Source organism: Oryctolagus cuniculus, chromosome 15 (assembly GCF_051225735.1).
Source record: "Oryctolagus cuniculus isolate XC-2025 breed Fujian yellow rabbit chromosome 15, ASM5122573v1, whole genome shotgun sequence".
Taxonomy (NCBI): domain Eukaryota; kingdom Metazoa; phylum Chordata; class Mammalia; order Lagomorpha; family Leporidae; genus Oryctolagus; species Oryctolagus cuniculus.
This window is the reverse complement of record NC_142881.1, coordinates 19,609,944-19,633,463: the sequence shown is the minus strand read 5'-3', so window position 1 is coordinate 19,633,463 and position 23,520 is coordinate 19,609,944. Positions and strand designations below refer to the sequence as shown.

Here is a 23,520-nt window from a genome sequence, read left to right as displayed (position 1 = left end):
CCGCAGCGGCCATTGCAGGGTGAACCAATGGAAAAAAAGGAAGACTTTTCTCTCTGTCTCTCTCTCACTGTTTACTCTGCCTGTCAAAAAAAAAAAAAAAAAAAAAAAAAAAAAAACTAGAAAAAAAAGCCTCATGAAATATAATGAATTTTTTAACTGATAGAAAAGATAAACTTAAAGGTCACAGTTTATCACTCTGTAGAATATTTACCAGTTTTGTGTCTAAGTTAGGAATAATATTTCAGTCTTTTTTCAATAACCATATACATTTTGGTTTCTTACATTCTTTTAAACCAGAGTTGTCATCTTACTGATTTCCTTCATTAACAAGTTAAACAAAATGTCAACATATACTCATGTGAGAACTGAAAATTTGAAATTTATGGAAGCATAAATGTTAAATAGAGAAGTAAAACAAAGGCATTCAAGATTTTTTTTTTGACATTTTAAAAATCAATTTTGAATGACTGGATTTTTCCAATGACGACAGTCTTCCTAGTGTTATCCGATTAGAAGATGAAGATCTTGATTCCCCAGGAGGCAGAGGGTTTGGTCTTTTTTTTTTTTTTGAGGGTTTGGTCTTTAGCTGTTGGGAATCATTACAGGTCTCTTCCACTTTTTTCCCTGAGGACCTTCAAGAAGTTTTGCAGCGTCTTGTATGTATCTGTGAAATATTTTGTCTTCTCCAAGCCTCATCTTCCTACAAACGCTATGCATCCATCTTGCTGGATGGCAATTTCCCAGGATTTCTCTTAGATAATTGGGATTTGAAGTCTGAGAAGTCACTAAGAGAAAAGTCTCATTGGGGAACTCCTCTGAGTGACAGCTCCACATCTCGGGGACCATAAGCATTGAATAGGAACTCAGCAATAGGGAGGCATCTCCTTCCTGACCAAGGATTGAGTGGCACCGTGAAAAGTCTGTGTAGCTTAAAGATGAAAATAGACAGGGACACCATGCATAGCAAGACTGGTTCCATTTTAAGAGACACAGGTCTCTTTGATAACCAGGTCTCCAAGTCTGATGATAAAATGCAAAATGTGCTTACCTATGTCCACCAGAGCATAACCAGACAACACCCAAGGGCATGACCAATGCACTTTGTGAACTAAACTAGCAGAGAGGTGGAGCAGTAGACGGGAGATAAGGAAGCCAGTGAGAAGCTATAACATCCAAGGTCATATCCCTCATGCACTTGATCCTTGTTCCTGAATCTCACCTCATTGTCCTTGGAGTCTATTGCTCCAGACACTGTAAACTACCTCCAGTTGCAGCAAGAATGGTAGTGAGAAAAACTCTACGACCTCAGAATTTTTTGAAATACAGTTGGAAGTCTGGGCACAGGAAGTAGCTCCTCTGCTTGGGTACTGTCAGACTGAAAACAAGGTGTTGGCCAGGCTGCAATTTCATCTGAGTCTCAGGGGGCCTCGTCCAAGCTTGTGAGTTTGAGCAGATTCAACTCCTTGTAGTTGCTCCTTGGCCCCCCTAGAAGCCACCTGTCATTCCCCACCAAATGGCTGTCTGCGGAATCATCTGATTAGGTCAGGTTCCCTGGAGAGTACCTCCTTTTTTTGTTTTTTAATCTGATTTTTAAAAATTATTACTTATTTACTTATTACAGAGAGGAAGAGGCAGAGAGGTCTTCCATATGCTGGTTCACTCCCCAAATGGTTGCAATGGCTGGAGCTGAGCTGATCCAAAGACAGGAGCCAGGAGCATCTTCCAGGTCTCCCATGCGGGTGCAGGGGCCCAAGAACTTGGGCCATCTTCCACTGCCTTCCCAGGCCATTAGCAGGGAACTGGATTGGAAGTGGAGCAGCCAGATCTCAAACTGGCACCCATATAGGGTGCTGGCACTGCAAGCTGCAGCTTTATCTGCTACACACAGCGCCGGGCCTCACCTTTTTCATTAACTCAAAGTCAACCAATTAGGGATCTGCATTACATCTGCAAAATCCCTCCACTTTTGCCAAATACTGTGAATAGTTACAGGAGTGGTGCCCATCATCTTCTCAGGTCCCATGCACACCTGTAGGGAAGACCTCATACAGGGTTCTACTGCAGGAGAGAAGTCTGAGGGGCCAGTTTAGAGTCTTCCTTCTGCAGAAGGTGGGAGATAAAGTCTAATGACATAGGAGGGGACAGACTTGCAGGCATTATGAAGGGCAAGTGCAAGCCCGCCCACCCTCCATCCCATCCCAGGCAGGGGATCCCTGGGGTTCTTAAACGTGGCTTTCAGGGGTTGAGGTCAGAGAGGTACAATGGCCTGGAGTGTTGAGGATCTTGTAAGACTTTTATCTCCTAACATGTTCTAAAAATTTTCAAAACACAAGAGTTAAAAGTTTTTTTTTTTTTCAGTTAATTCTGTATACTTAATACGCAATTTTCCCATTATTGTTTTAATATACTTGCTTTATCTCATCTGTCCATTTGTCTATCCATCCATTAATCCATCTAATTTTGGGCACATTTCCAAGTTTCAGACATCAGTACTGTGTAAGTCTCTCTAAATACGTCACCATTCATATCATTAAACTAAAATTTCATGTTTATTCTTTCTTTTATGTAAAATTCCCATACAATGAAGTGCAAAGCTCTTGAGTCAACACTCACTGGATTTTGATAAATGCATAAACCTAGGATCCCAAACTCCTATAAAGATATAGAATAGTATCATCACCCCCTAGGGAATTCCCTTACCTCTCTTTGAAGCAGTCAATTTTCTGATATCTTTCTGCCACACAATATTCAGCTCTTGTGTTTTGAAAAAGTAGATTGTCATTTTAAAAGATTTATTTATTTATTTGAAAAGCAGAGTTAGAGGGAGAGGGAGAGAGAGAGAGAGAGAGAGAGAGAGAGAATGTCTTCCATCTGCTGGTTCACTCCCCAGATGGCCACAACGGCCAGAGCTGTGCTGATCAGAAGCCAGGAGCCTCCTCCAGGTCTCCCAGGCAGGTGCAGGGGCCCAAGGACTTGGGCCATCCTCTACTGCTTTCCCAGGCCATAGCAGAGCTGGATTGGAAGTGGAGGAGCCAGGACTTGAACCAGCGCCCAAATGGTATGCTGACACTGCAGGCGGCAGCTTTACCTGCTATGCCAAAACGCTGGCCCCTGCTCATTTTTTAAAATGTATATTTAAAAGTTTCATTCTTTATTTTTCATTTTATTTGAAAGGCAGAGAAATATCTTCTGTCCCCTGGTTCACTCCCCAGATGGGGCCTGGACTGGCTCAGGCTGTAGCCAGGAGCCCAGAACTCAATCCAGGTCTCTTACTTGGGTGGCAAGGACCCAAGTACTCGGGCCATCACCTATTGTTTCACATGTTTATCAGCAGGGAACTGGATGGGAGGAGCTGGAACTCAAACCAAGAATTCCTATGGGGGTGGGGAGGGGAGTCTTAACCTTTGGCCCAAAGCTCCCGTGTTTTTAATACTAAATATGAAGTGGTTTTATCATCCATACTTCATTGACAAGGCATTGGAGGCTTAAAACTTTGAAATTAATGATACACCCAGAATCTCAAATTGACAGGACAGAGATGCCAATAACCAAGTGAAATGTTCGAAGACGTTATTTTATTATTTTACTTACTTATTTTATTACATAATTTTTAAGCCAAGGGCTGCCAAGGACTTGATCCAGGCTTTAGATAAAGGAGGCTGCAGATAAAGGCCGCAAAGGGAGGACTGGTTAAGAGAGCGCCAACAGGCTATTAAAAATCGTTCAACCTGGGAACAGAGAAGCATCTGCCCCCCGGATGGGCGTTAGGATGGGTAGCGATTTTCTCCTCCCTGCAGGTAACTTCCTGGCTACGGAGATCCAAACAAATAATGCCTTTTCTCCTAGGGCCAACAGGGATCAGATACCCCTAGGTTTGCCACAAGTACGTAAGCTCTCTCAGGCTGTTTAAAACAAACAAAGCCGTGTTTAACCTCATCTAAATCCCGGCTGCAACCGCACAGGGCTGCCTCGGCACGCGGTAGCAGTTCCCGGGTATTCACGACTCGGTTACTCAAACCGGCTTTCCAGCATCTCCAAGTTCCTGGGGAGCGGTCCTGCGCGAAGACCGCTCGCAACCAGGAGGGGGCGTTCCAAGCATGTCGAGTTCCTACGGCGCGAGACACAATAATGGAGCAGCAGGCTGCACGCGGAATTCCAGCCGTCACCAGCGATCCGGGGACGCGCGCAGACGCGCGGGGTCCGCTTTTTTAAAACCAGCCCCAGACCACGTGGCCGCCGGCCGCTCCGCTATTGGTCCTCGGCATCTCCCTCTCGGCTTTGGCGCCGAACCTTTCCCTCTTGTGGGCGCGCCCATTGGCTCCGCGCTCAGAGGGAGCGCGGCCCAATCTCACGGTCCCGTTTTCTCCGATGGAAGTTTCCGACTAAGTTTCCGGAAAGGGCCAGCCACAGCTTCTCAGAATCAAGTGAAACCGAGCCGAGAACGCTGTAGAATGCTGCTTTTTCCCACAAAGAGAGAGCTAACTTGAACCTGTCGCCCCCTACACTCAGTTGGGGCTGCGAGTGTGGTTCCGTCTGAGGGGCGGACTCCGCCTCCCCGGGAGCCGCCATTTTGTTTGGCTGGAGGGGAGCGAGCGGCGCCTTGGGGGAGGGGTCGCGTAGACGCCTCACCTGACACTGCCGCCCCTCTGTTGCAGTCCAAGGGAGCGGTCTTTTCCCCGGCTTGGGACGCGGAACCATGTACATAAAACAGGTGAGGCCTATGCGTCCCTTCCAGCCCTCCCAGGCCTGTGAGGACCCCTGCTTGAGGCGGGGGTGTCGCGGAGCCAGCCGCGGGCTGGACCTAGGGCTTGCGGGGGAGGGGAGGGACCCCAGCTGCGCGAGCGGCGGGGCTGCGCGGGCTGCGGAGAGCAGGGGCGTTCGGATCCGAGTGCGCTCTTCTGCAGCGGGCAGGACCCCTGAGAAGGGCCGAGGGGCCGGAGGGGCGGGCCGGAGGGACCGGGCCTTCACCGGGCGGGCCCGCGCCGGGGGCGGCCGCTGGCGGGAAGGTTGTGTCGTCCACGGACCACTTGCGTGGCAGGTGTGGAAAGGCCCGGCCCGGGAGCGTCGCTGGCACTGGCGGAGGTGTCCGCTGTACCCCGGGGGAGGCCCTTCGGCTCCCCGGATGCCCCGCGAGGGAGAGGGGACGGTCTTGGTGCAGGGAGCGTAACGCGCCCACAGCCAGTTGTTTACTTCTGTCAAATGGTCTTCCCGCGCGGCTTGGGGGCAGCGGTCTGTTGGGTGCGCGAGGTACCCTCCTCTGCGGGGTGGGTACCTTCGTGCGGGCGGGTGCGGGTCCTTGGGAGGGTCCAGGAGGCGGGACCCGTCTCCCTGCTGGGGGTCGCTAGACCTTCGGACGGCGTGGGAGCTCTGCAGCTTATCGGCTGTAGCTCAGAAAACAACTCTGCACCGGCAGCAGTTCCTGGACAAAGGGCTGCTTTTAACAGGTTTTTAATCACCATTTTCCAGCGTGAGTTTTGCTTATGTGAAACTGGAAGTTTTCGAACGTGCATTGGGATGAAAGACATGCAAAAGAAAAATGTTGATGTCGCAGTATTTCTTTTTAGGAGGGTTCTCAAAATGTCTCTTATTTATTAGGTGATTATCCAGGGTTTTCGAAGTTACAGAGATCAAACGATTGTAGATCCCTTCAGCTCAAAACATAATGTTATTGGTAAGTGTTTGCGGCTTACTGGGTCAGATTGATCTATAACAATGTAGAGCCTCTGTCCATCTGTACCTATAGGCTTAAAGGGACAGGAATTGTCTTTGAATATGAACATTTTTTTTCCCTCTGTGAAATAATTTGCGTGTCTTTAACCTGCACCGATGAATTGCTTGCTTTATAAACAAAATGTTTGGATAACTCAATTATAAAACTTACTCATTTGTATGTATCAACAAATTTTAATAGCTTATAAGTTTTTAGTGACTGACACTAAATTTAGCTATTCTGTCCTTGACTTGTCATATCCTAGTTACAGTGTTCGCTAGTGTGTTACTTCAAAGATGAGCATTCTTTGTTTACAAAGGTTGTTCTCAGATTTTTTTTTTAAAGATTTATTTATTTGAAAGAACCTAGAGAGAGGGAGAGACACAAAAAGAGAGATCTTCCATCCATTCACTGGTTCATACAGGACACAAAATGTTTTCTGGCATTCTGCTGTTTTAAAGAAGAGATGAAACCAAGTGCTTCTAGACACCAGAAAGCCTTTCTGTGCTGTTGACATAGTTCTGCTATACAGAGTCCTCATTGCAGGGCTTATTAATTTGTCAGGGCAGCTAGAACATGCCAGACTGTGGCTTAAACAACAGTTTTATTTTCTTACAGTTCCGGATGCTAGAAGTCAGTGATCAGGATGCCAGCACGGTTGGGTTTAGGAGAGGGCTCCCTGCTTGTCTTCCAGAAAACTGCCATTTTGCTCTGTGCTCACAAGTTCCATCCTCAGGATCTCTTCTAACCCTGGTAGTCCCAAAGGCTGCCCATGACTTCTTGGAGTTTAGGATGAGAGCATGTGAACCTCAGGGGGACACAGTGAGTCCGCAGGACAGTGAGATTCCTGTATAAAATCAGTAAAGAAGAATGACCTTTTTTTTTTTTTTTTAATTTATTTATTTGGTCCTGGCATTGTGTTGTAGTGAGTTAAGCCACTGACAATACATATGTTGCATGTGTCACATACGGGTCCTGGTTAGTGTTCTGGCTGCTCCACTTCTGACACAGCTCTCTGCTAATGGCCTAGGAAGAGGGGTGGAAGATGGCCCCAAGTGTTTGGGTCCCTGCCACCCATATGGGAGATGTGGATGAAGCTCCTGGCTCTTGGCTTCTGCCTGACTCACCTCTAGCCTTTGCAACCAGCCATCTGGGGAGTGTGTACCAGCAGATGGGAGGTACCTCTTTCTGTCTCTCCCTCTCAAATAAATAAATAAATACAGCTTAAAATTTTTTATGTATTTGAAAGGCAGAGCTTAGTGAAGGGGACACACACATACACAGAGAAAGGTATCTTCTATGTACTGGTTCAGTTTCCATATGCCCACAGCAGCTGAGGCTGGGCCAGGCTGAAACCAGGAACCTGGAATTCCATCCTCATCTCTCTCGTGAGTGGTAGGAACTGAAGTACTTGAACCATCATCCTCTGCTTCCCAGGTGCATTTTCAGGGAGCTGGGTCAGAAGTGGAGAAGCCGGGTCTGCAGCGGTCACTCCAGTAGGGGATGCTCGCATTGGAATGCCGGCTTTGTTGCTAATGGCAACTTTACCTGCTGTGCTACAATACCCACTCCAGAAAACATATTTGTTCTCTTGTGCTATATAGCTACTGAAGAGTTAGTAGATCAAACTGGTATGCCATAATGGTAGTTTGATTGGACTAGAGTTTTGCTTATATTTTGATTGCAGGTTTTTTTTATTTTCATCAATCAAAAATCTTTAGAAATGGAAAAATAATTACTAGATTTATATTGTGTCTTGTAAGCTAAAAGTAGGTAAATATTTTAAGATTTTAATTACATGATTTAATAAATTATGTAAAATAATGTCTGTTATCTAGAATAATCACAGTGCATCTGCAGGATCTATCAAGTGTCTATTTTAGATGTTGCCAGACAGCTGTTTTACTACCTCGATTGCAGCATTAGAATTAATAGTCATTATAAAGGAAAATTATGTAAATGGATTCTTTAATGAAACTGAAACAAATGAACCTAAAATGACTTTATTGATTAAACATGCTTTAAAAACAGGTAGCTTTCTAGTAATGTAAGAAAGACTGAAAGTAGTATGTACTGAGATAGACTTAAAAAAATCAGGTAAAAGCCTACTATTTGATTGTTTGATTTTGATCGTTTAGAAAAGCAATTGAGAGGCCGGCGCTGTGGCTCACTAGGCTAATCCTCTGCCTGCGGCTCTGGCACCCCGGGTTCTAGTCCCGGTCAGGGTGCTGGATTCTGTCCTGGTTGCTCCTCTTCCAGTCCAGCTCTCTGCTGTGGCCTGGGAGGACAGTGGAGGATGGCCCAAGTGCTTGGGCCCTGCACCTGCAGGGGAGACCAGGAGGAAGCACCTGGCTCCTGGCTTCAGATCAGCGCAGCGCGCTGGTGGTAACAGCCATATGGGGAGTGAACCAACGGAAAAAGGAAGAACTTTCTCTCTATCTCTCTCTCATTGTCTAATTCTGCCTGTCAAAAAAAGAAAAAAGAAAAAAAAGAAAAGCAATTGAGAAATGAAGGCAAATACCTCTTATGCTGATGTTTGCATATTTGATATATGAGGGTACTTTAAAAGTTCATGGGAAATGGAATTAAGAGATGTTCTAGTGTAAACAATTTTTCAAGTCTAGACATAACTTTTTCAAAATATGCATTTTTCCAGGAGCTTTTTGAAGTTCTTTTGTATGCATGAATTTCAAAAATTGCACCAAAAAAACCCTTTTAATTTCATTTCCTATGAACTTTTAAAGATAACCGTCATGTTTACCAAATACAGCTAGCCCTCCATATCTTGTTATTCTGCATCCATGATTGCAGACAGCCACAGATCTAAAGATACTCAGGAGGGATGCATCTGTGCTGAACATGTGTAGACTTTTCCTCATCCTTATTCCCTAAACAATACAGAATAGCAGCTGTGTACATGGCATTTACATTGTATTAGGTATTATAAGTAATCTAGAGATGAATATATATTTATATGTTGGGCTTAGGTTGTATGCAAATACTGTTTGATTTTACATAAAGGCCGTGAACATCTGCAAATTTTGGTTTCCTGGGAGGGAGCTGGAATCAGTCCCCAAGGTACCAAGGGATGTGTTCATTCTTCCCTGGGTTTTTCTTTTCTTTTCTTACTTTTTTTTTTTTGAGAGAGACAGAGGATTCCCATCTGGTGGTTTACTCCCTAAATGTCTGTAATGAGTAGGTTGGTCCAGGGCTGGAGCCAAGAGCTGGGAACTCAATCCTGGTTTCTCACATGGGTGACAGGGACTACTTGATCCATCACTGTGGCCTGCCGGGGTATGCATTAACCAGAGCTGGGAATCAAATCTACACATTCTGATAAGGAATGTGGGTGTTTTAACTCCTAAGCCAAAAGTCCACTCATTCTTTAGCCTTTTAACAACAAAAAAAATGTTAAGTATAGAACATTATAGAAAAGAATAAAATATAAAAGAAGGAAAATTAAAATGCTGTTTTTCTACCCAGAGGTAGCCAACCTACCTTTCTCCTCTCTCCTCCCCGCTCCCCTCCTCTCCCCTCCTCTCTCCTCCTCTCCTCCCCTCCCCTCCCCTCTGCTCTCCTCTCCCCTCTCTCCTCTCCCCTCTCTCCTCTCCTCTCCTCCCCTCTCTCCTCTCCGCTCTCCTCTCCCCTCTCCGCTCTCCTCTCCCCTCTCTCCTCTCCTCCCCTCTCTCCTCTCCTCCCCTCTCTCCTCTCCTCCCCTCTCCTCCCCTCTCCCCTCTCCCCTCTCCTTTTCCATTCTAATACAGAATCTAATATAGGGCCAGTTATTACATTTAGTTGTGTTTATTTAGCCTCCTTTAATCTGGATATTTCCACAGCCTTTCTTTGTCTTTGTTAATGTTTTTGAGAAGTATGTATTATTTAAGTAATGTGTCCTTCTGAGACTTATCACTTCTAGTCACATGCGGTCTACGTACTTCTTACTGGTGCTGTTACTTCTCCTGTCTTTTGTTAGGTTTTAGGACTTTTAGCATTCAAAGAAGATGAGGAGGTGGCCAGTTAAAATACAAAGACTTTTTTAGATGGGCAGAAGCAGGTAAAGAGAGTGGGCTTTTAGCCTGCCCAGAGAGAGGGCAGGGGGCTTGAAGCCAGGCTTGATTCCTGGTGCCGTTACTTTTGATCGCTTAGGCAAGGTGATTCCAATGTTTCCACTTCCAGGTACTTTTTTTCCTTGCAACTAAAATAACATGAGGAGATGCTTTGGAGTCATGCAACCATTGGGCTCCTTAGCTAACATGCCCCCAGATTGAGAATTCCTGCCTTTATTCTGATGATTACAATAGGATGATTTTTCATTTCCAGAGTTCCTTTTACTTTTATCATGTGGCACTTGGTATTCTCCTGTAAGCAAGAACTTTATTTATTTATCTTCCTGTTATTGATTTGGTGTTATTAATTTTTTCCTCCACCATTCTTTTTTTTTTAAGATTTATTTTATTTATTTGAAAGAGTTACAGAGAGAGGTAGAGCCAGAGAGAGAGTGAGATCTTCCATCGGCTGGTGCACTCCCCAAATGACCACAATAGCCAGGGTTGGAGCTGATTGGAAGCCAGGAGCCAGGAGTTTCTTCTGGGTTTCCCTCGTGGGTACAGGGGCCCAAGGACTTGGGCCATCTTACTGCTTTCCCAGGTGCATTAGCAAGGAGCTAGATTGGAAGTGGTGCAACCGGGACTTGAACAGGTGCCCATATGGGATGCTGGCACTGTGGGCCGGGGTTTTAACCCGCTGCACCACAGTACCAGCCCCTCCCCCACCATTCTTAATTCATCTTGTTATTTTGGGACTTAGATTGTCCTAGATTTAGCCAGAAATCCCCCCCCCCTTTAGAAAATCTCTTTCAGACTGGCTGTCTTGTTTGTTTTATTTTTTAAATAAAATTTTAAAAAAGATAAAAAGGCAGAGTGACAGAGATCTTCCATCTACTGATTTACTCCTCAAATGCCCACAACAACAAGGGTGGGGCCAGACTGAAGCCAAGAACCAGGAACTCCGCCTGGGTCTCCCATGGGATGGCAGTGATCCAAGCAAGCACTTGAGCCATCTGTTGCTGCCTCCCAGGGTGCATTAAGAAGCAGAACAGTCAGGGCTCGATCTGGCGCTTAGGTATGGGAAACTGGTGTTGCAAGTGGTAACTTAATCAGTTGCGCCAAAACAGTAGCCCCTAATTTTTTTTTAAGATTTTATTTCTTGGGGCTGGTGCTGTGGCGTAGTGGGTAAAGCTTCCACCTGCAGTACTGGCATCCATATGGGCGCTGGTTCAAGTCCTGGCTGCTCCACTTCCAATCCAGCTCTCTGCTGTGGCCTGGAAAAGCAGTGGAAGATGACCCAAGTCCTTGGGCCCCTGCACCCATGTGGGAGACCCGGAAGAAGCTCCTGACTCCTGGCTTCAGATTGGCACAGCACCAGCCATTGCAGCTAATTGGGGAGTAAACCAGGGGATGGAAGACCTCTCTCTCTGCCTCTCCTTTTCTCTGTAAATCTGATTTTCAAATAAAATAATCTTAAAAAAAGATTTATTTCTGCCGGCGCCGCGGCTCACTAGGCTAATCCTCCGCCTAGCGGCGCCGGCACACCAGGTTCTAGTCCTGGTTGGGCCGCCGGATTCTGTCCCGGTTGCCCCTCTTCCAGGCCAGCTCTCTGCTGTGGCCAGGGAGTGCAGTGGAGGATGGCCCAGGTGCTTGGGCCCTGCACCCCATGGGAGACCAGGAAAAGCACCTGGCTCCTGGCTCCTGCCATCAGATCAGCGCGGTGCGCCGGCTGCAGCGGCGGCCATTGGAGGGTGAACCAACGGCAAAGGAAGACCTTTCTCTCTCTGTCTCTCTCTCACTGTCCACTCTGCCTGTCAAAAAAAAAAAAAAAAACAAAACTATATGGGGCTGTGGCATAGCGGATAAAGCTGCTGCCTGCAGTGCCAGTATCCATATGGGCACAGTCCTGGCTGCTCTACTTCTGATCCAGCTCTCTGCTATGGCTTGGGAAGGCAGTAGAAGATTGCCCGAGTCTTTGGGGCCCCTTCCCCCACATGGGAGACCCAGAAGAAGCCATGGGAGCCCCAGCCTGGAACACTAGTATCTGTTATGGGTGCCGGTTCAAGTCCCAGCTGCTCCTCTCTTCTGATCCAGCTCTCTGCTTTGGCTTGGGAAAGCAGTAGAAGATGGCCCAAGTGCTTGGCCGCTGCACCCACATGGGAGACCCAGAGGAGGCTCCTGGCTTCGGATTGGTGCAGCTCCAGCCATTGTGGCCATTTGGGGAGTGAATTAGCAGATGGAAGACTTTTCTAAAGTCTTTCTCTGCTGCCTTTCAAATAAATAAATAATCTTAAAAAAAAAAAAAAAAAAAAAAAAAAACAAACTTGCATGAACTACAATAATTGCATTCATTTAGTGGTTAAAACTGTTGTGTTCATTGGTTTCTTTTGTTCAGTCAATTTCAAATATTAATAATTTAGAAAATTAGATGTAAAAATCTGAATATTTTTAGTAAATGATTTTACTGGTTTTTATATAAAATAACTTGTTCCTTTTTAATTTTTATAGTGGGAAGAAATGGATCTGGAAAAAGTAACTTTTTTTATGGTAGGTACTGTTTTTGAATTCTAAATATGTTAAAGTCTACATGTATTTAGGTAGTTTATTAAAGTCATTAGTTTTTTGAGATTATATTTGTATGAAATACAAAAAATAATTTATATAGGAGTGCAGTATAATATAGTGAGCTTATAGTGTAAAGATCTGAATTTTGTGATTTACCTAATGATTAAATAGCCATATGAGACTGGGTACAAACTCTTTAAGTTCTCAGATTATTTTTTTCACTTTAAAAATGAGATGTTTGCCTTGTCTACCTTTGTATTTTAAGGATCAAATTAGATAGTATGTGTTAAATAATATGTGTTCAAGTACTTCTTAAACTTGAATACAATATGTGAATATTATAAATGTGTATGTAAAAATGTAAATGCAATAGAGTAGTTGTTAGCATTTTTTTTGGAAAATCTTTCTATTCACCACTTAAAAACATCTTCTAATTCAATCATTTTATAAAGAATGGAGTGGTATAGAAAATTTGACTTGGAGTCTTGTCAGTTTGATGATAGTAAATAGAGCTTTGAAAATTTTTTCTAAGAATAAAACACATTTAAATGTAATAATGACTCTAACAAGTTTTTGGAGAAAATAAACATCTGAACAGAATTAGACTATGCCAGGAGTAGATGGAAAAAATTTTGAACTCCTTAGTTGAGTAGTACTTGAACAGAGGAGTTTATGGTGGATTGGTGATTTCATAGCAAAGGTCTATCCTTTCTGTGCATCCAAATTGGAAGGGTCCTCAATACCCGGTGTCCCCTTCAGTGGTTGTAATTTGCCAGTGGTGAGAATGGTTTGGAGTGGAAATGTGTATTTTAGAGTCTAAAGGGATGAGGGCAGTTTGAATCTAAACCCCTTTTCCAGGTGATTATGAGAGAGAGCCATCCCCACCCCCAGCACACACATTAACTTAATACCTGCGAACACCTCTCACTCTCTTTTTCCCTCCCACTACTGTGATGCCCCTCTGTTCAACCCCTCACCCCAACCCTCACTGGACTCTAACACAGAATATCAGGGGTCTCTTTTGGGTCGATTGGAACCAGGACAGCTGAATAAAGAGTTCTGTTTCTTGGCCAGGGTAGTTCAGTTAGGAATTCTTTGTGGAAGTAGGAATGGCTTCTCCTTAGTAAAGGTAAGTCATGCAAAAGTTGGGAATCTGAAACCTTTCCGTGTATTTCCTTAGTTTACTTCTTTTTAAAATTGTATTTACTTTTTCATTTTATTTGAGAGAGATAGTGAGAGATGTTCCATCTGATGATTCACTGCACCAGGAGTTGGACTGGGCCAAATCCAGGAGCTGGAACTCAATCTAGGTTTTCCACCTGGGTGGCAGGGACCCAAGCACATGGGCTATCATGTGATGCTTCTTGCACATTAGCAGGAAGCTGGACTTGGAAGCAGAGCCAGGACTAAACCCCACTCTGATAGGATATGCCAGTGTCTCAGACAATGTCTTTTTTTTTTTTAAACTTTTATTTAATAAATATAAATTTCAAAAGTACAACTTTTGGATCATAGCGGTTTTTCCCTCCATAACCTGCCTCTCACCTGCAACCATCCCATTTCCTACTCCCTCTCCCATCCCATTCTTCATTAAGATTCATTTTTAATTATCCTTATATACAGAAGATCAATTTAGTATATACTAAGTAAAGATTTCAACAGTTTGCACCCACACAGATACACAAAGTATAAACTGTTTGAAGACTAGTTTTACCGTTAATTCGCATAGTACAACACATTAAGGACAGAGATCCTCGATGGGGAGTAGGTGCACAGTAACTCCCGTTGTTGAAATCAAACAATTGACACTCTTATTTATGATGTTAGTAATCACCAGAGGCTCTTGTCATGAGCTGCCAAGGCTATGGAAGCCTCTTGAGTTCACAAACTCCGACCTTATTTAGATAAGGCCATAATCAAAGTGGAAGTTCTCTCCTCCCTTCAGAGAAAGGTACCTCCTTCTTTGATGGCCTGTTCTTTCTGCTGGGATCTCACTCACAGAGATCTTTCATTTAGGTAATTTTTTTCCCACAGTGTCCATGCCTGAGAAACTCTCATGGGCTTTTGAGCTAGATCTGAATGCTTTAAGGGCTGATTCTGAGGCCAGATGCTGTTTAGGGCATATGCCATTCTGAGTCTGATGTGAATCCTGCTTCCCATGTTCGATTGCTGTCTCCTTTTTGATTCTATCAGCTATTATTAGCAGACATTGGTCTTGTTTATGTGATCCCTTTGATAGTTAATCCTGTCTTATGATCAATTATGCACTTAAACTGACCACTTTGACTAGTATGATGGCATTGGTACATGCCACCTTAATGGGATTGATTTGGAATCCCATGGCATGTTTCTAGCTCTACCATTAGGGGTAAGTCCTAGTGAGCATGTCCTGAACTATACATCTCCTCCCTCTCTTATTCCCACTCTTATATTTAACAGGGATCAATTTTCAGTTAAATTTAAACACCTAAGAATAATTGTGTGTTAATTTATTTTTATTTTTTATTTTTTGACAGGCAGAGAGGACAGTGAGAGAGAGAGAGAGAAAGAGGTCTTCCTTTGCCGTTGGTTCACCCTCCAATGGCCGCCACGGCTGGCGTGCTGCTGCCGGCGCACCGCGCTGATCTGATGGCAGGAGCCAGGTGCTTATCCTGGTCTCCCATGGGGTGCAGGGCCCAAGCACTTGGGCCATCCTCCACTGCACTCCCTGGCCACAGCAGAGAGCTGGCCTGGAAGGGGGCAACCGGGACAGAATCCGGCGCCCCGACCGGGACTAGAACCCGGTGTGCTGGCGCCGCAAGGTGGAGGATTAGCCTATTGAGCCACAGCGCTGGCCATAATTGTGTGTTAATTAAAGAGTTCAGCCAATGGTGTTAAGTAGAACAAAATAATAGTAAAAGGAATAAAATAGTAAGCTGTTCCTCAACAGTCAGGACAAGTGCTGATCAAGTCATTGTTTCTCATAGTGTCAGTTTTACTTCTACAGGTTTTCTTTTAGGTGCTCAGTTAGTTGTCACAGATCAGGGAGAGCATATGATATTTGTCCCTTTGGGGCTGGCTTATTTCACTCAACATGATGTTTTCCAGATTCCTCCATTTTGTTGCAAATGATGGGATTTGATTTTTTTTTTTTTACCACTGTACAGTGTTCTATAGAGTACCTATCCCATAATTTCTTTATCCAGTCTTCTGTTGATGGGCATTTCGGTTGATTCCATGTCTTAACTATTGTGAATTGAGCTGCAATAAACATTGAGGTGCAGACAGCTCTTTTATTTGTCAATTTAATTTCCTTTGGGTAAATTGCAAGGAGTGGGATGGCTGGGTCATGTGGTAGGGCTATATTCAGGTTTCTGAGGAATCTCCAAACTGTCTTCCATAGTGGCTTTACCAGTTTGCATGCCCACCAACAGCAGATTAGTATGCCTTTTTCCCCACATCCTCACCAGCATCTGTTGTTGGTTGATTTCTATATGTAAGCCATTCTAATTGGAGTTAGTTGAAACTTCATTGTGGTTTTGATTTGCATTTCCCTGATGGCTGGTGATCCTGAACATTTTTTCATATGTCTGTTGGCCATTTGAATTTCCTCTTCTGAAGAGTGTTGGGGCCAGTGCTGTGGCGCAGTGGGTTAAAGCCCTGGCCTGAAGTGCCAGTATCCCAAGTGGGCGCTGGTTCTAGTCCTGGCTGCCCCTCTTCTGATCCGACTCTCTGCTGTAGCCTGGGAAAGTAGTAGAGGATGTCTCAAGTCCTTGGACCCCTGCACCAAAATGGGAGACCAGGAAGAAGCTCCTGGCTTTTGGCTTTGGATCGGTGCTGGCCATCTGGGGGGTGAACCAGCGGATAGAAGACCTTTCGCTATGTCTCAACCTCTCTCTGTAACTCTGTCTTTCAAATAGATAAAATAATAAATCTTAAAAAAAAAAAAAAAAGAAAAGAAAAAAAAGTGTCTATTTAGGTCCTTGGCCCATCTGTTAAGTGGGTTGGTGGTTTTGTTGTTGTGGAGTTTCTCGATCTCTTTGTAGATTCTGGTTATTAACCCTTTATCAGCTGCATAATTTGCAAATATTTTTTCCCATTCTGTTGATTGTCTCTTCTCTTTCCTGTTTCTTTTGCAGTACAGAAACTTTTCAATTTGATGTAATCCCAATTGTTAATTCTGGCTTTGACTGCCTATGCCTCTGGAGTCTTTTCCAAGAAGTCTTTGCCTATGCCTATATCTTGCAGGGTTTCTCCAATGTTGTCTAATAACTTGATGGTGTCGGATCGTAGGTTTAGATCTTTAATCCATGTAGAGTGGATTTTTGTGTAAGGTGTAAGGTAGGGGCCTTGCTTCATACTTCTACATGTGGAGCATCTGTCCTTGCTCCAGGAATTGGTTTTAGATCCTTGATCAAATATAAGTTGGCTGTAGATGTTTGGGTTGATTTCTGGTGTTTTTATTCTGTTCCATTGGTCTATCCATCTGTTTCTGTACCAGTACCATGCTGTTTTGATTATAACTGCCCTGTAGTATGTCTTGAAATCTGGTATTGTGATCCTCCGGCTTTGTTTTTGTTGTACAGATTGATTTAGCTATTCAAGGTCTCCTCTGCCTCCATATGAATTTCAGCATAATTTTTTCTGGATCTGAGAAGAATGTCTTTGGTATTTTGATTGGTATTGCATTGAATCCATAAATTGCTTTTGGGAGAATGGGCATTTTGATGATACTGATTCTTCCAATCCAGGAACACGGAACATTTTTCCATTTTTTGGTATCTTCTTCTATTTCTTTCTTTAAGGTTTTGTAATTCTCATCATAGAGATCTTTGACATCCTTGGTTAAGTTTATTCCAAGGTATTTGTATTTGTGGCTATTGTGAATGGGATTGATCTTAGAAGTTCTTTCTCAGCCGTGGCATTGTCGATATGTACAAAGGCTGATGATTTTTGTGCATTGATTTTATATCCTGCTACTTTTCCAAACTCTTCTATGAGTTCCAGTAGTCTCTTAGTAGAGATCTTTGGATGCCCTAAATAAAGAATCATATCATCTGCAAAGAGGGATAGTTTGACTTCTTCCTTCCTAATATGTATTCCCTTTATTTTTTTTTTTTTTGCCTAATGGTTGTGGCTAAAACTTCCAGTACCATATTGAATAGCAGTAGTGAGAGTGGGCATCCCTGTCTGGTACCCAGATCTCAGTGGAAATGCTTTAACTTTTCTCCATTCAATATGATGCTGGCCGTGGGTTTTTCATAAATTGTCAGGCAATGTCTTAGTCCCTGTTCCAAAAACTCACAAGAGTTTTCTATTGAAAAATATCCAATGTAGTGTATTGTCAGAATACATACATATTTTGTTAAAAAAAAAGAATTTATATCATGTCTAGTGGGGAAAAAAATTCAAGTCATGGGCTGCTTAATGACAGGAATACATTCTGAAAAATGCGTCATTAGGTGATTTCATCCCTGTGTGACCATCATAGAGTATGCTTAAACCTAGGTTGTGTTAAGTCAGTGGACAGGGCCTCTTGATGCAGTTTAGAGCATAGTAAACATGGGATATATGAGCTGCTACTGGTAAAACTATTACAAAGTAAATGTTTTTCTATAAGTAGGAATACATTCCACAATAGTGGTAAAAAGTGTCTATACATAAACCGGTAGTGTTTATTATCAAGTATTATTTACTGTATATCATTGTATACGCTGTACTTGCGTAAGACTGGCTATGTACATGTGTGTTTACTGGCAGCACCTCAGACATTTGAAGGATTGTGCTACAACATTACAATGAGTGTGATGTCGCTAGTCAAGAGGAATGTTTCAGCTCCCTTACAGTGTTCCAGGACCACTGTTGTGGGATTATGATTTGTTGTTGACTGAAATGTTATTATGTAACTCATGACTGTATAGTTAAGATCAGTCAGCATGTAATGCTTTGATCGATAGACAGGCCTTAGTTCTGCTTGTCTTCTTTAGTGTTTTCTCTTTATTTTCTTTTCTTAAATGTTTCAATGAGAACTTCTTAGTATTTTTCTTGTATCATTGTTTCCTGTCTGCTTGTTCTGATATGCAGTCAGATTTTACCTTTATGAAACAGATAATTCACTTTATCTGTAGTAATTATTGCCTGACATACTGTAATCCATTAAGGTATGGAATGTTAGGAATAAGTTATAAATTCTTTGTTAGACTGTACTAATCATTTTGTTTTATCTTTCTAGCAATTCAGTTTGTTCTCAGTGATGAGTTTAGTCATCTCCGTCCAGAACAGCGATTGGCTTTGTTGCATGTGAGTGAGACTGCTTTAAGACACTGTTATGTACTTTAAAAAATACATAATCAGTCCTGGATTAAAAATATAATTTAAAATTTAATAAATCAAATAAATATAATAAATAAATTAAATATTAAAATATAATTTAAAATATTTAATGGATTAAAATATAGTTAAAATATAATTTCTTTGAACTTTACATAATCTTTATTAAGTGTGCTAGTAGTCTGCTGTGTAATGTAATCTTCTATATTAATGCCAGACAAAGCCTTAATTTGTATATAATGGTAGAAGGAAATGGTACGATTTGCCTGTAGATATATTTGTCTTCCATATCAATTTCCATAAGGATGTAACCTGGTCGGGTTCTGGAAACAGGTTTGCTGGGAGAAAGAAATGGAGATTAGGAACTTCAGGATGCAGAATCAGAAGTTAATTAGGGGCAAAGAGAAACAGTTGCAAACTAATTTAACAGCTATGTTTATACTTAGTAGCAATATTTTTAAATATAAAAAACCATATTTACAGTAAGGTGAGTTCAAATTTTTCATTAATTATGAATGATAAACTAAAGTGATTTGGGGGTAAAAATTACAAAAGGCCATAATAAAGTGATAACATTGATCTTTTTAGTTTGAGTATTACTTATAATTAATACTAAGATCGGAAAGTGAGATTTCTCAATATATCATGTGTCTTTCAAGGAAGTTCTGATTGTTTAAACCATTGTCTTTTTTCCTTCTTGAGTTTGAATTTGTAGCTCAGTAATCAGTACTGAACCTCTGAATTAGAGTTCTTTTAAGAACTTTTAAGTCTTTCTCAGATTAGCATTAAAAGAATTAATAATCTCTTTAGGTATTGTTCTTTATTGTATTGAACCAGCATATAATATCGGTTTCTAGATTCTGGACATTATCTGAACTTTGTATATACTTATTATGTCATAGATTAATATAATGTGACATGATTTAAATATATTTTTATAACATTTAAAACTATTCAGAATGTCTTAAATGTTTTTAAAAAATTTTTCCAGTAATTATCATATAATTTCTTAGGGCTCCTTTCTAGCATTATTTGACTACAAGAGAACTTCAAGATAAAATAGTAGCAAATAAGTAGAGTTAGAAGATTATGGGGTTTTGTGGCCTAATAAGGTAGTTTGCAGAATAAAACTTAAGTGTATCTAACTTTGACATCTCTTGCATAGTTCTTGTTTTTATATTCCTGATAATAACCTACCTTGTTGAACTTTTGTTATTTTTATTCAAGGTCTGCTATTTTGGTAAGAAGGCTATATACCAGTCTGGTAGAAATGTTTCTCCATTTGAAACAGACTTTTAACCATGCACTGGACTGTAAAATGTTTAAAGAATATGAAACTACCACTTAAATGACAGGTATCCTCTTTTTCTCATGTTTCAGGAGGGTACTGGTCCTCGTGTTATTTCTGCTTTTGTGGAAATTATTTTTGACAATTCAGACAACCGGTTACCAGTAAGTAACTTTTTTTCTTTTTAGTAATAATGTTGAAGATTTTATTGATGTGGCTAATTTGTTTCATACTTTGATTTCTGTTGGCTTTTATAAGTTAGCTCATGCTAGAAGTATTATACAGTTTGAATACTGATTTTTTTAAAAGATTTATTTTATTTATTTGAAAGGCAGAATGACAGAGAGGCAGAGACAGAAAGAGATCTTCCATCCCCTGTTTCATTCCTCAAATGACTGCAACTGTTGGGGCTGGGCCAGGTTGAAGCTTGGAGCCTTAGAACTCCATCCAGGTCTCCTACATGGGTGCCAGAGTCCCAAGTACATAGGCCATCATTTGCAGGGAGCTGAGTCTGAAGTGGAGTGGCCAGGACTGGAACCCATGCTGAAATATGGAATGCCAATGTTGCAGATAGTGACTTAACCCTCTGTGCCATAATGCTGGCCCCTACATAATAATTTTTGTCTTAAAATTATGAATATTTTGGCAAGTAACAAATGGAATAATGCAAGCTTTTGTGAAAAAATGTCTTTGTCCTGAGGAGTGAGTATTCGTTGTATATTTTTTGCTAAAGTAATTGAAATTTTAAAACAGATAGTTGTGGTCAGGAACTTTAAAATAACTTTATTAACTAGGAAGTTTTCTTCTTTACATTTAAGTTATTGTTGGACTTTACATTTTTTCTTAGATTGACAAAGAGGAAGTATCACTTCGAAGAGTTATTGGTGCCAAAAAGGATCAGTATTTCTTAGATAAGAAGATGGTCACGTAAGCATTTTTCTTTACATTTATAATATCTTTGCAAAAATTAATTTATTTGCCTCATATTCAACAAATCAGGATTCAGAGCATAAATATAAGAATTAAAATGTTCTCTGAGGCTTATTCAACAAATGGTTTAATGGTTAGACTATATAGCATAGTAATACTTAACCTGGGAGCTAGTCTGCTCATTCTTTGTTTATTGTTGCATGTTATCAGAAAATAATTTTAGTGTTTTTCAACAGGAAAAATGATGTGATGAATCTCCTTGAAAGTGCTGGTTTTTCCCGAAGCAATCCTTACTATATTGTTAAACAAGGAAAGGTAAAAATATGTCCTTTTTTAAATAAAATTTGTTTTCTGAGTATATTCTTCATTTGAATGATGAATTTGGTTTATTGGTTCTAATGGTTAATCTGAAGTGAAAGTGGACCTTACTATCTTTTGTTTTTATTGATTTATTTTGTATTAAGGTTTATAGTTTCTTTGACAAATGATGATAAATAATACCAAATGGATCCATTGCATGTTGGTGTAGAAATATTTCAGTAGATTGTGTTAAGTAGATAGTAGATTTTTTTTTATCTTAGTGACCTATATTACTTACTGAGATGCAGTATACTAGAAGATATTACTGGTTGGTCTAAATAGCAATGGTCATATTTTAAAATATTGGATATTTATAAAAATTAACATTTGCAAAAGTTACTTTCTTAAATTAATATTCTTTTAGTTTGTCACAGAATCAAGATACTGTGAAGCTTATATTATCGGAATCTACAATAGTACTATGCATGTATATATGTATACTTTTCCCTTTTATAGATTGTTTTTTTAACAGCTAAACTATAAACATTAGCTGATTGTTAATGCTGCTTCCCCTTACATACTTTTCATTTTTTTTTAAGATTTTATTTATTTATTTGAGAGTTACACAGAGAGAGGAGAGGCAGAGAGAGAGAGAGAGAGAGAGGTCTTCCATCCGATGGTTCACCCCCCCAGATGGCCACAATGGCTGGAGCTGTGCCGATCCAAAGCCAGGAGCCAGGAGCTTCTAATGGGTCTCCCACGTGTGTGCATGGGTCCAAGGACTTGGACCATCTTCCACTGCTTTCCCGGGCTATAGCAGAGAGCTGGACAGGAAGTGGAGCAGCCAGGTCTTGAACTGGCGCTGATATGGGATGCCGGCGCTTCAGGCCAGGTCGTTAACCCACTGTGCCACAGCCCTGGCCCCCCCACCCCTTTTACATACTTTTCAACTATATCTAAGATAATTTATTTTTCTTTGAATTTTACCCTGTAGTGTTCTAATAGTTTTGTTTTGTTTTTGGACTAGGGTATTCTTTTGTATATACTTTTCAGCTCAGAGCTGGTTCTCTTTTTATGTGAAACTGTTCTAGTAACTATCACTTTAGTTTTTTTTAATACAGGGAAACATTTTTGACTTGTACTTGTTAAGTCATATGACACTTAAGATTGTACATTCTCCCTATATAAAAACTATACCATTTTTGTTATACTCCTAATATAACTTTTTTTTTTTTTTTAAGATTTATTTATTTATTTGAAAGAGTTAGAGAAGGAGAGGCAGAGAGAGAAGTCTTTCATCCGCTGGTTCACTCCCCAGTAGGCCACAACAGCCAGAGCTGTGCCAATCCGAAGCCAGGAGCCAGAAGCTTCTTCCTGGTCTCCCACGTGTGTTCAGGAGCCCAAACACTTGAACCATCTTCTGCTTTCCCAGGCCATAGCAAGAGAGTTGGATCAGAAGAGGACCAGCTGGGACTCAAACTGGCACCCATATGGGATACTAGTGCTTCATGCTGGGGCTTTAACCTGCTATGCTGCAGTGCTGGCCCCTCCTTCATTTTTAGTATTGTTCATAACACTTAAAATTTGAATTCTATTTGGTACATTTCATTTTAAGTGAAGGAGATATTTTAGTATATGTACTATACAAATTCTGTTAGTCAAATCATAGCTTAATGTACTTAGAGCTCAGGGTGTGGATGTGTATATTGTGGAGTTCTTGGTTTTTTGAAGAACTATGTAATCATTTATTTTTCTAAAAATATTTAGATCAACCAGATGGCAACAGCACCAGATTCACAGAGACTAAAGCTATTAAGAGAAGTAGCTGGTACTAGAGTATATGATGAACGAAAAGAAGAAAGTATCTCTCTAATGAAAGAAACAGGTACAATAAATGTGATTCTGTCTTATTTATTTTTGTTAAAAATTACTTTGTCATTGTGTTATACTAGTGAAAAGTTAAATTTTTCTTAGGAATATGTTGTATGGTAACTTACCTGTGTACTGAATTGAAAAACAAGTCATTTGAGGTGGTTTAAAGCTTGAGGTTTTGAATAATTTACCTCTGTAATGAAAGTTGAAGATTAGTAATACCAATGGTGTTAGATGTTTTTGTAGGAAGGTATACTCCCCCCCCCCCCAAAAAAAAAACTTTGTATTTAAGGAATACAAACTTCATGCATTTCCTAAGTACAACTTTAGGAATAGTGATTTTTCCCACTATACCCATCTTCCCACCCACACTCCCACCATTCCTCCTCCCCCTTCCATTCCCAGTCCCATTCTCCACTAAGATCCCTTCCCCTTCCCTTCCCTTCCCCTTCCCCTTCCCCTTCCCCTTCCCCTTCCCCCTTCCCCCTTCCCCCTTCCCC

General features: G+C 41.4%; 1 protein-coding gene across 1 annotated transcript in view; it reads left to right on the top strand.

Annotated features, from left to right (window-relative positions):
- Positions 1-4,572: 4,572 nt before the first annotated feature.
- The window catches only part of SMC3 (structural maintenance of chromosomes 3), a 45,736-nt gene continuing 26,788 nt past the window's right edge, over positions 4,573-23,520 (top strand). Inside the window, exons 1-8 of the mRNA XM_002718739.6 lie at positions 4,573-4,711; positions 5,596-5,671; positions 12,265-12,303; positions 18,533-18,600; positions 20,011-20,082; positions 20,766-20,845; positions 21,085-21,163; positions 22,916-23,033. Of these exons, the coding sequence (XP_002718785.1) occupies positions 4,697-4,711; positions 5,596-5,671; positions 12,265-12,303; positions 18,533-18,600; positions 20,011-20,082; positions 20,766-20,845; positions 21,085-21,163; positions 22,916-23,033 (547 nt within the window). The 5' untranslated portion in view covers positions 4,573-4,696. The remainder of the gene's footprint in view (positions 4,712-5,595; positions 5,672-12,264; positions 12,304-18,532; positions 18,601-20,010; positions 20,083-20,765; positions 20,846-21,084; positions 21,164-22,915; positions 23,034-23,520) is intronic.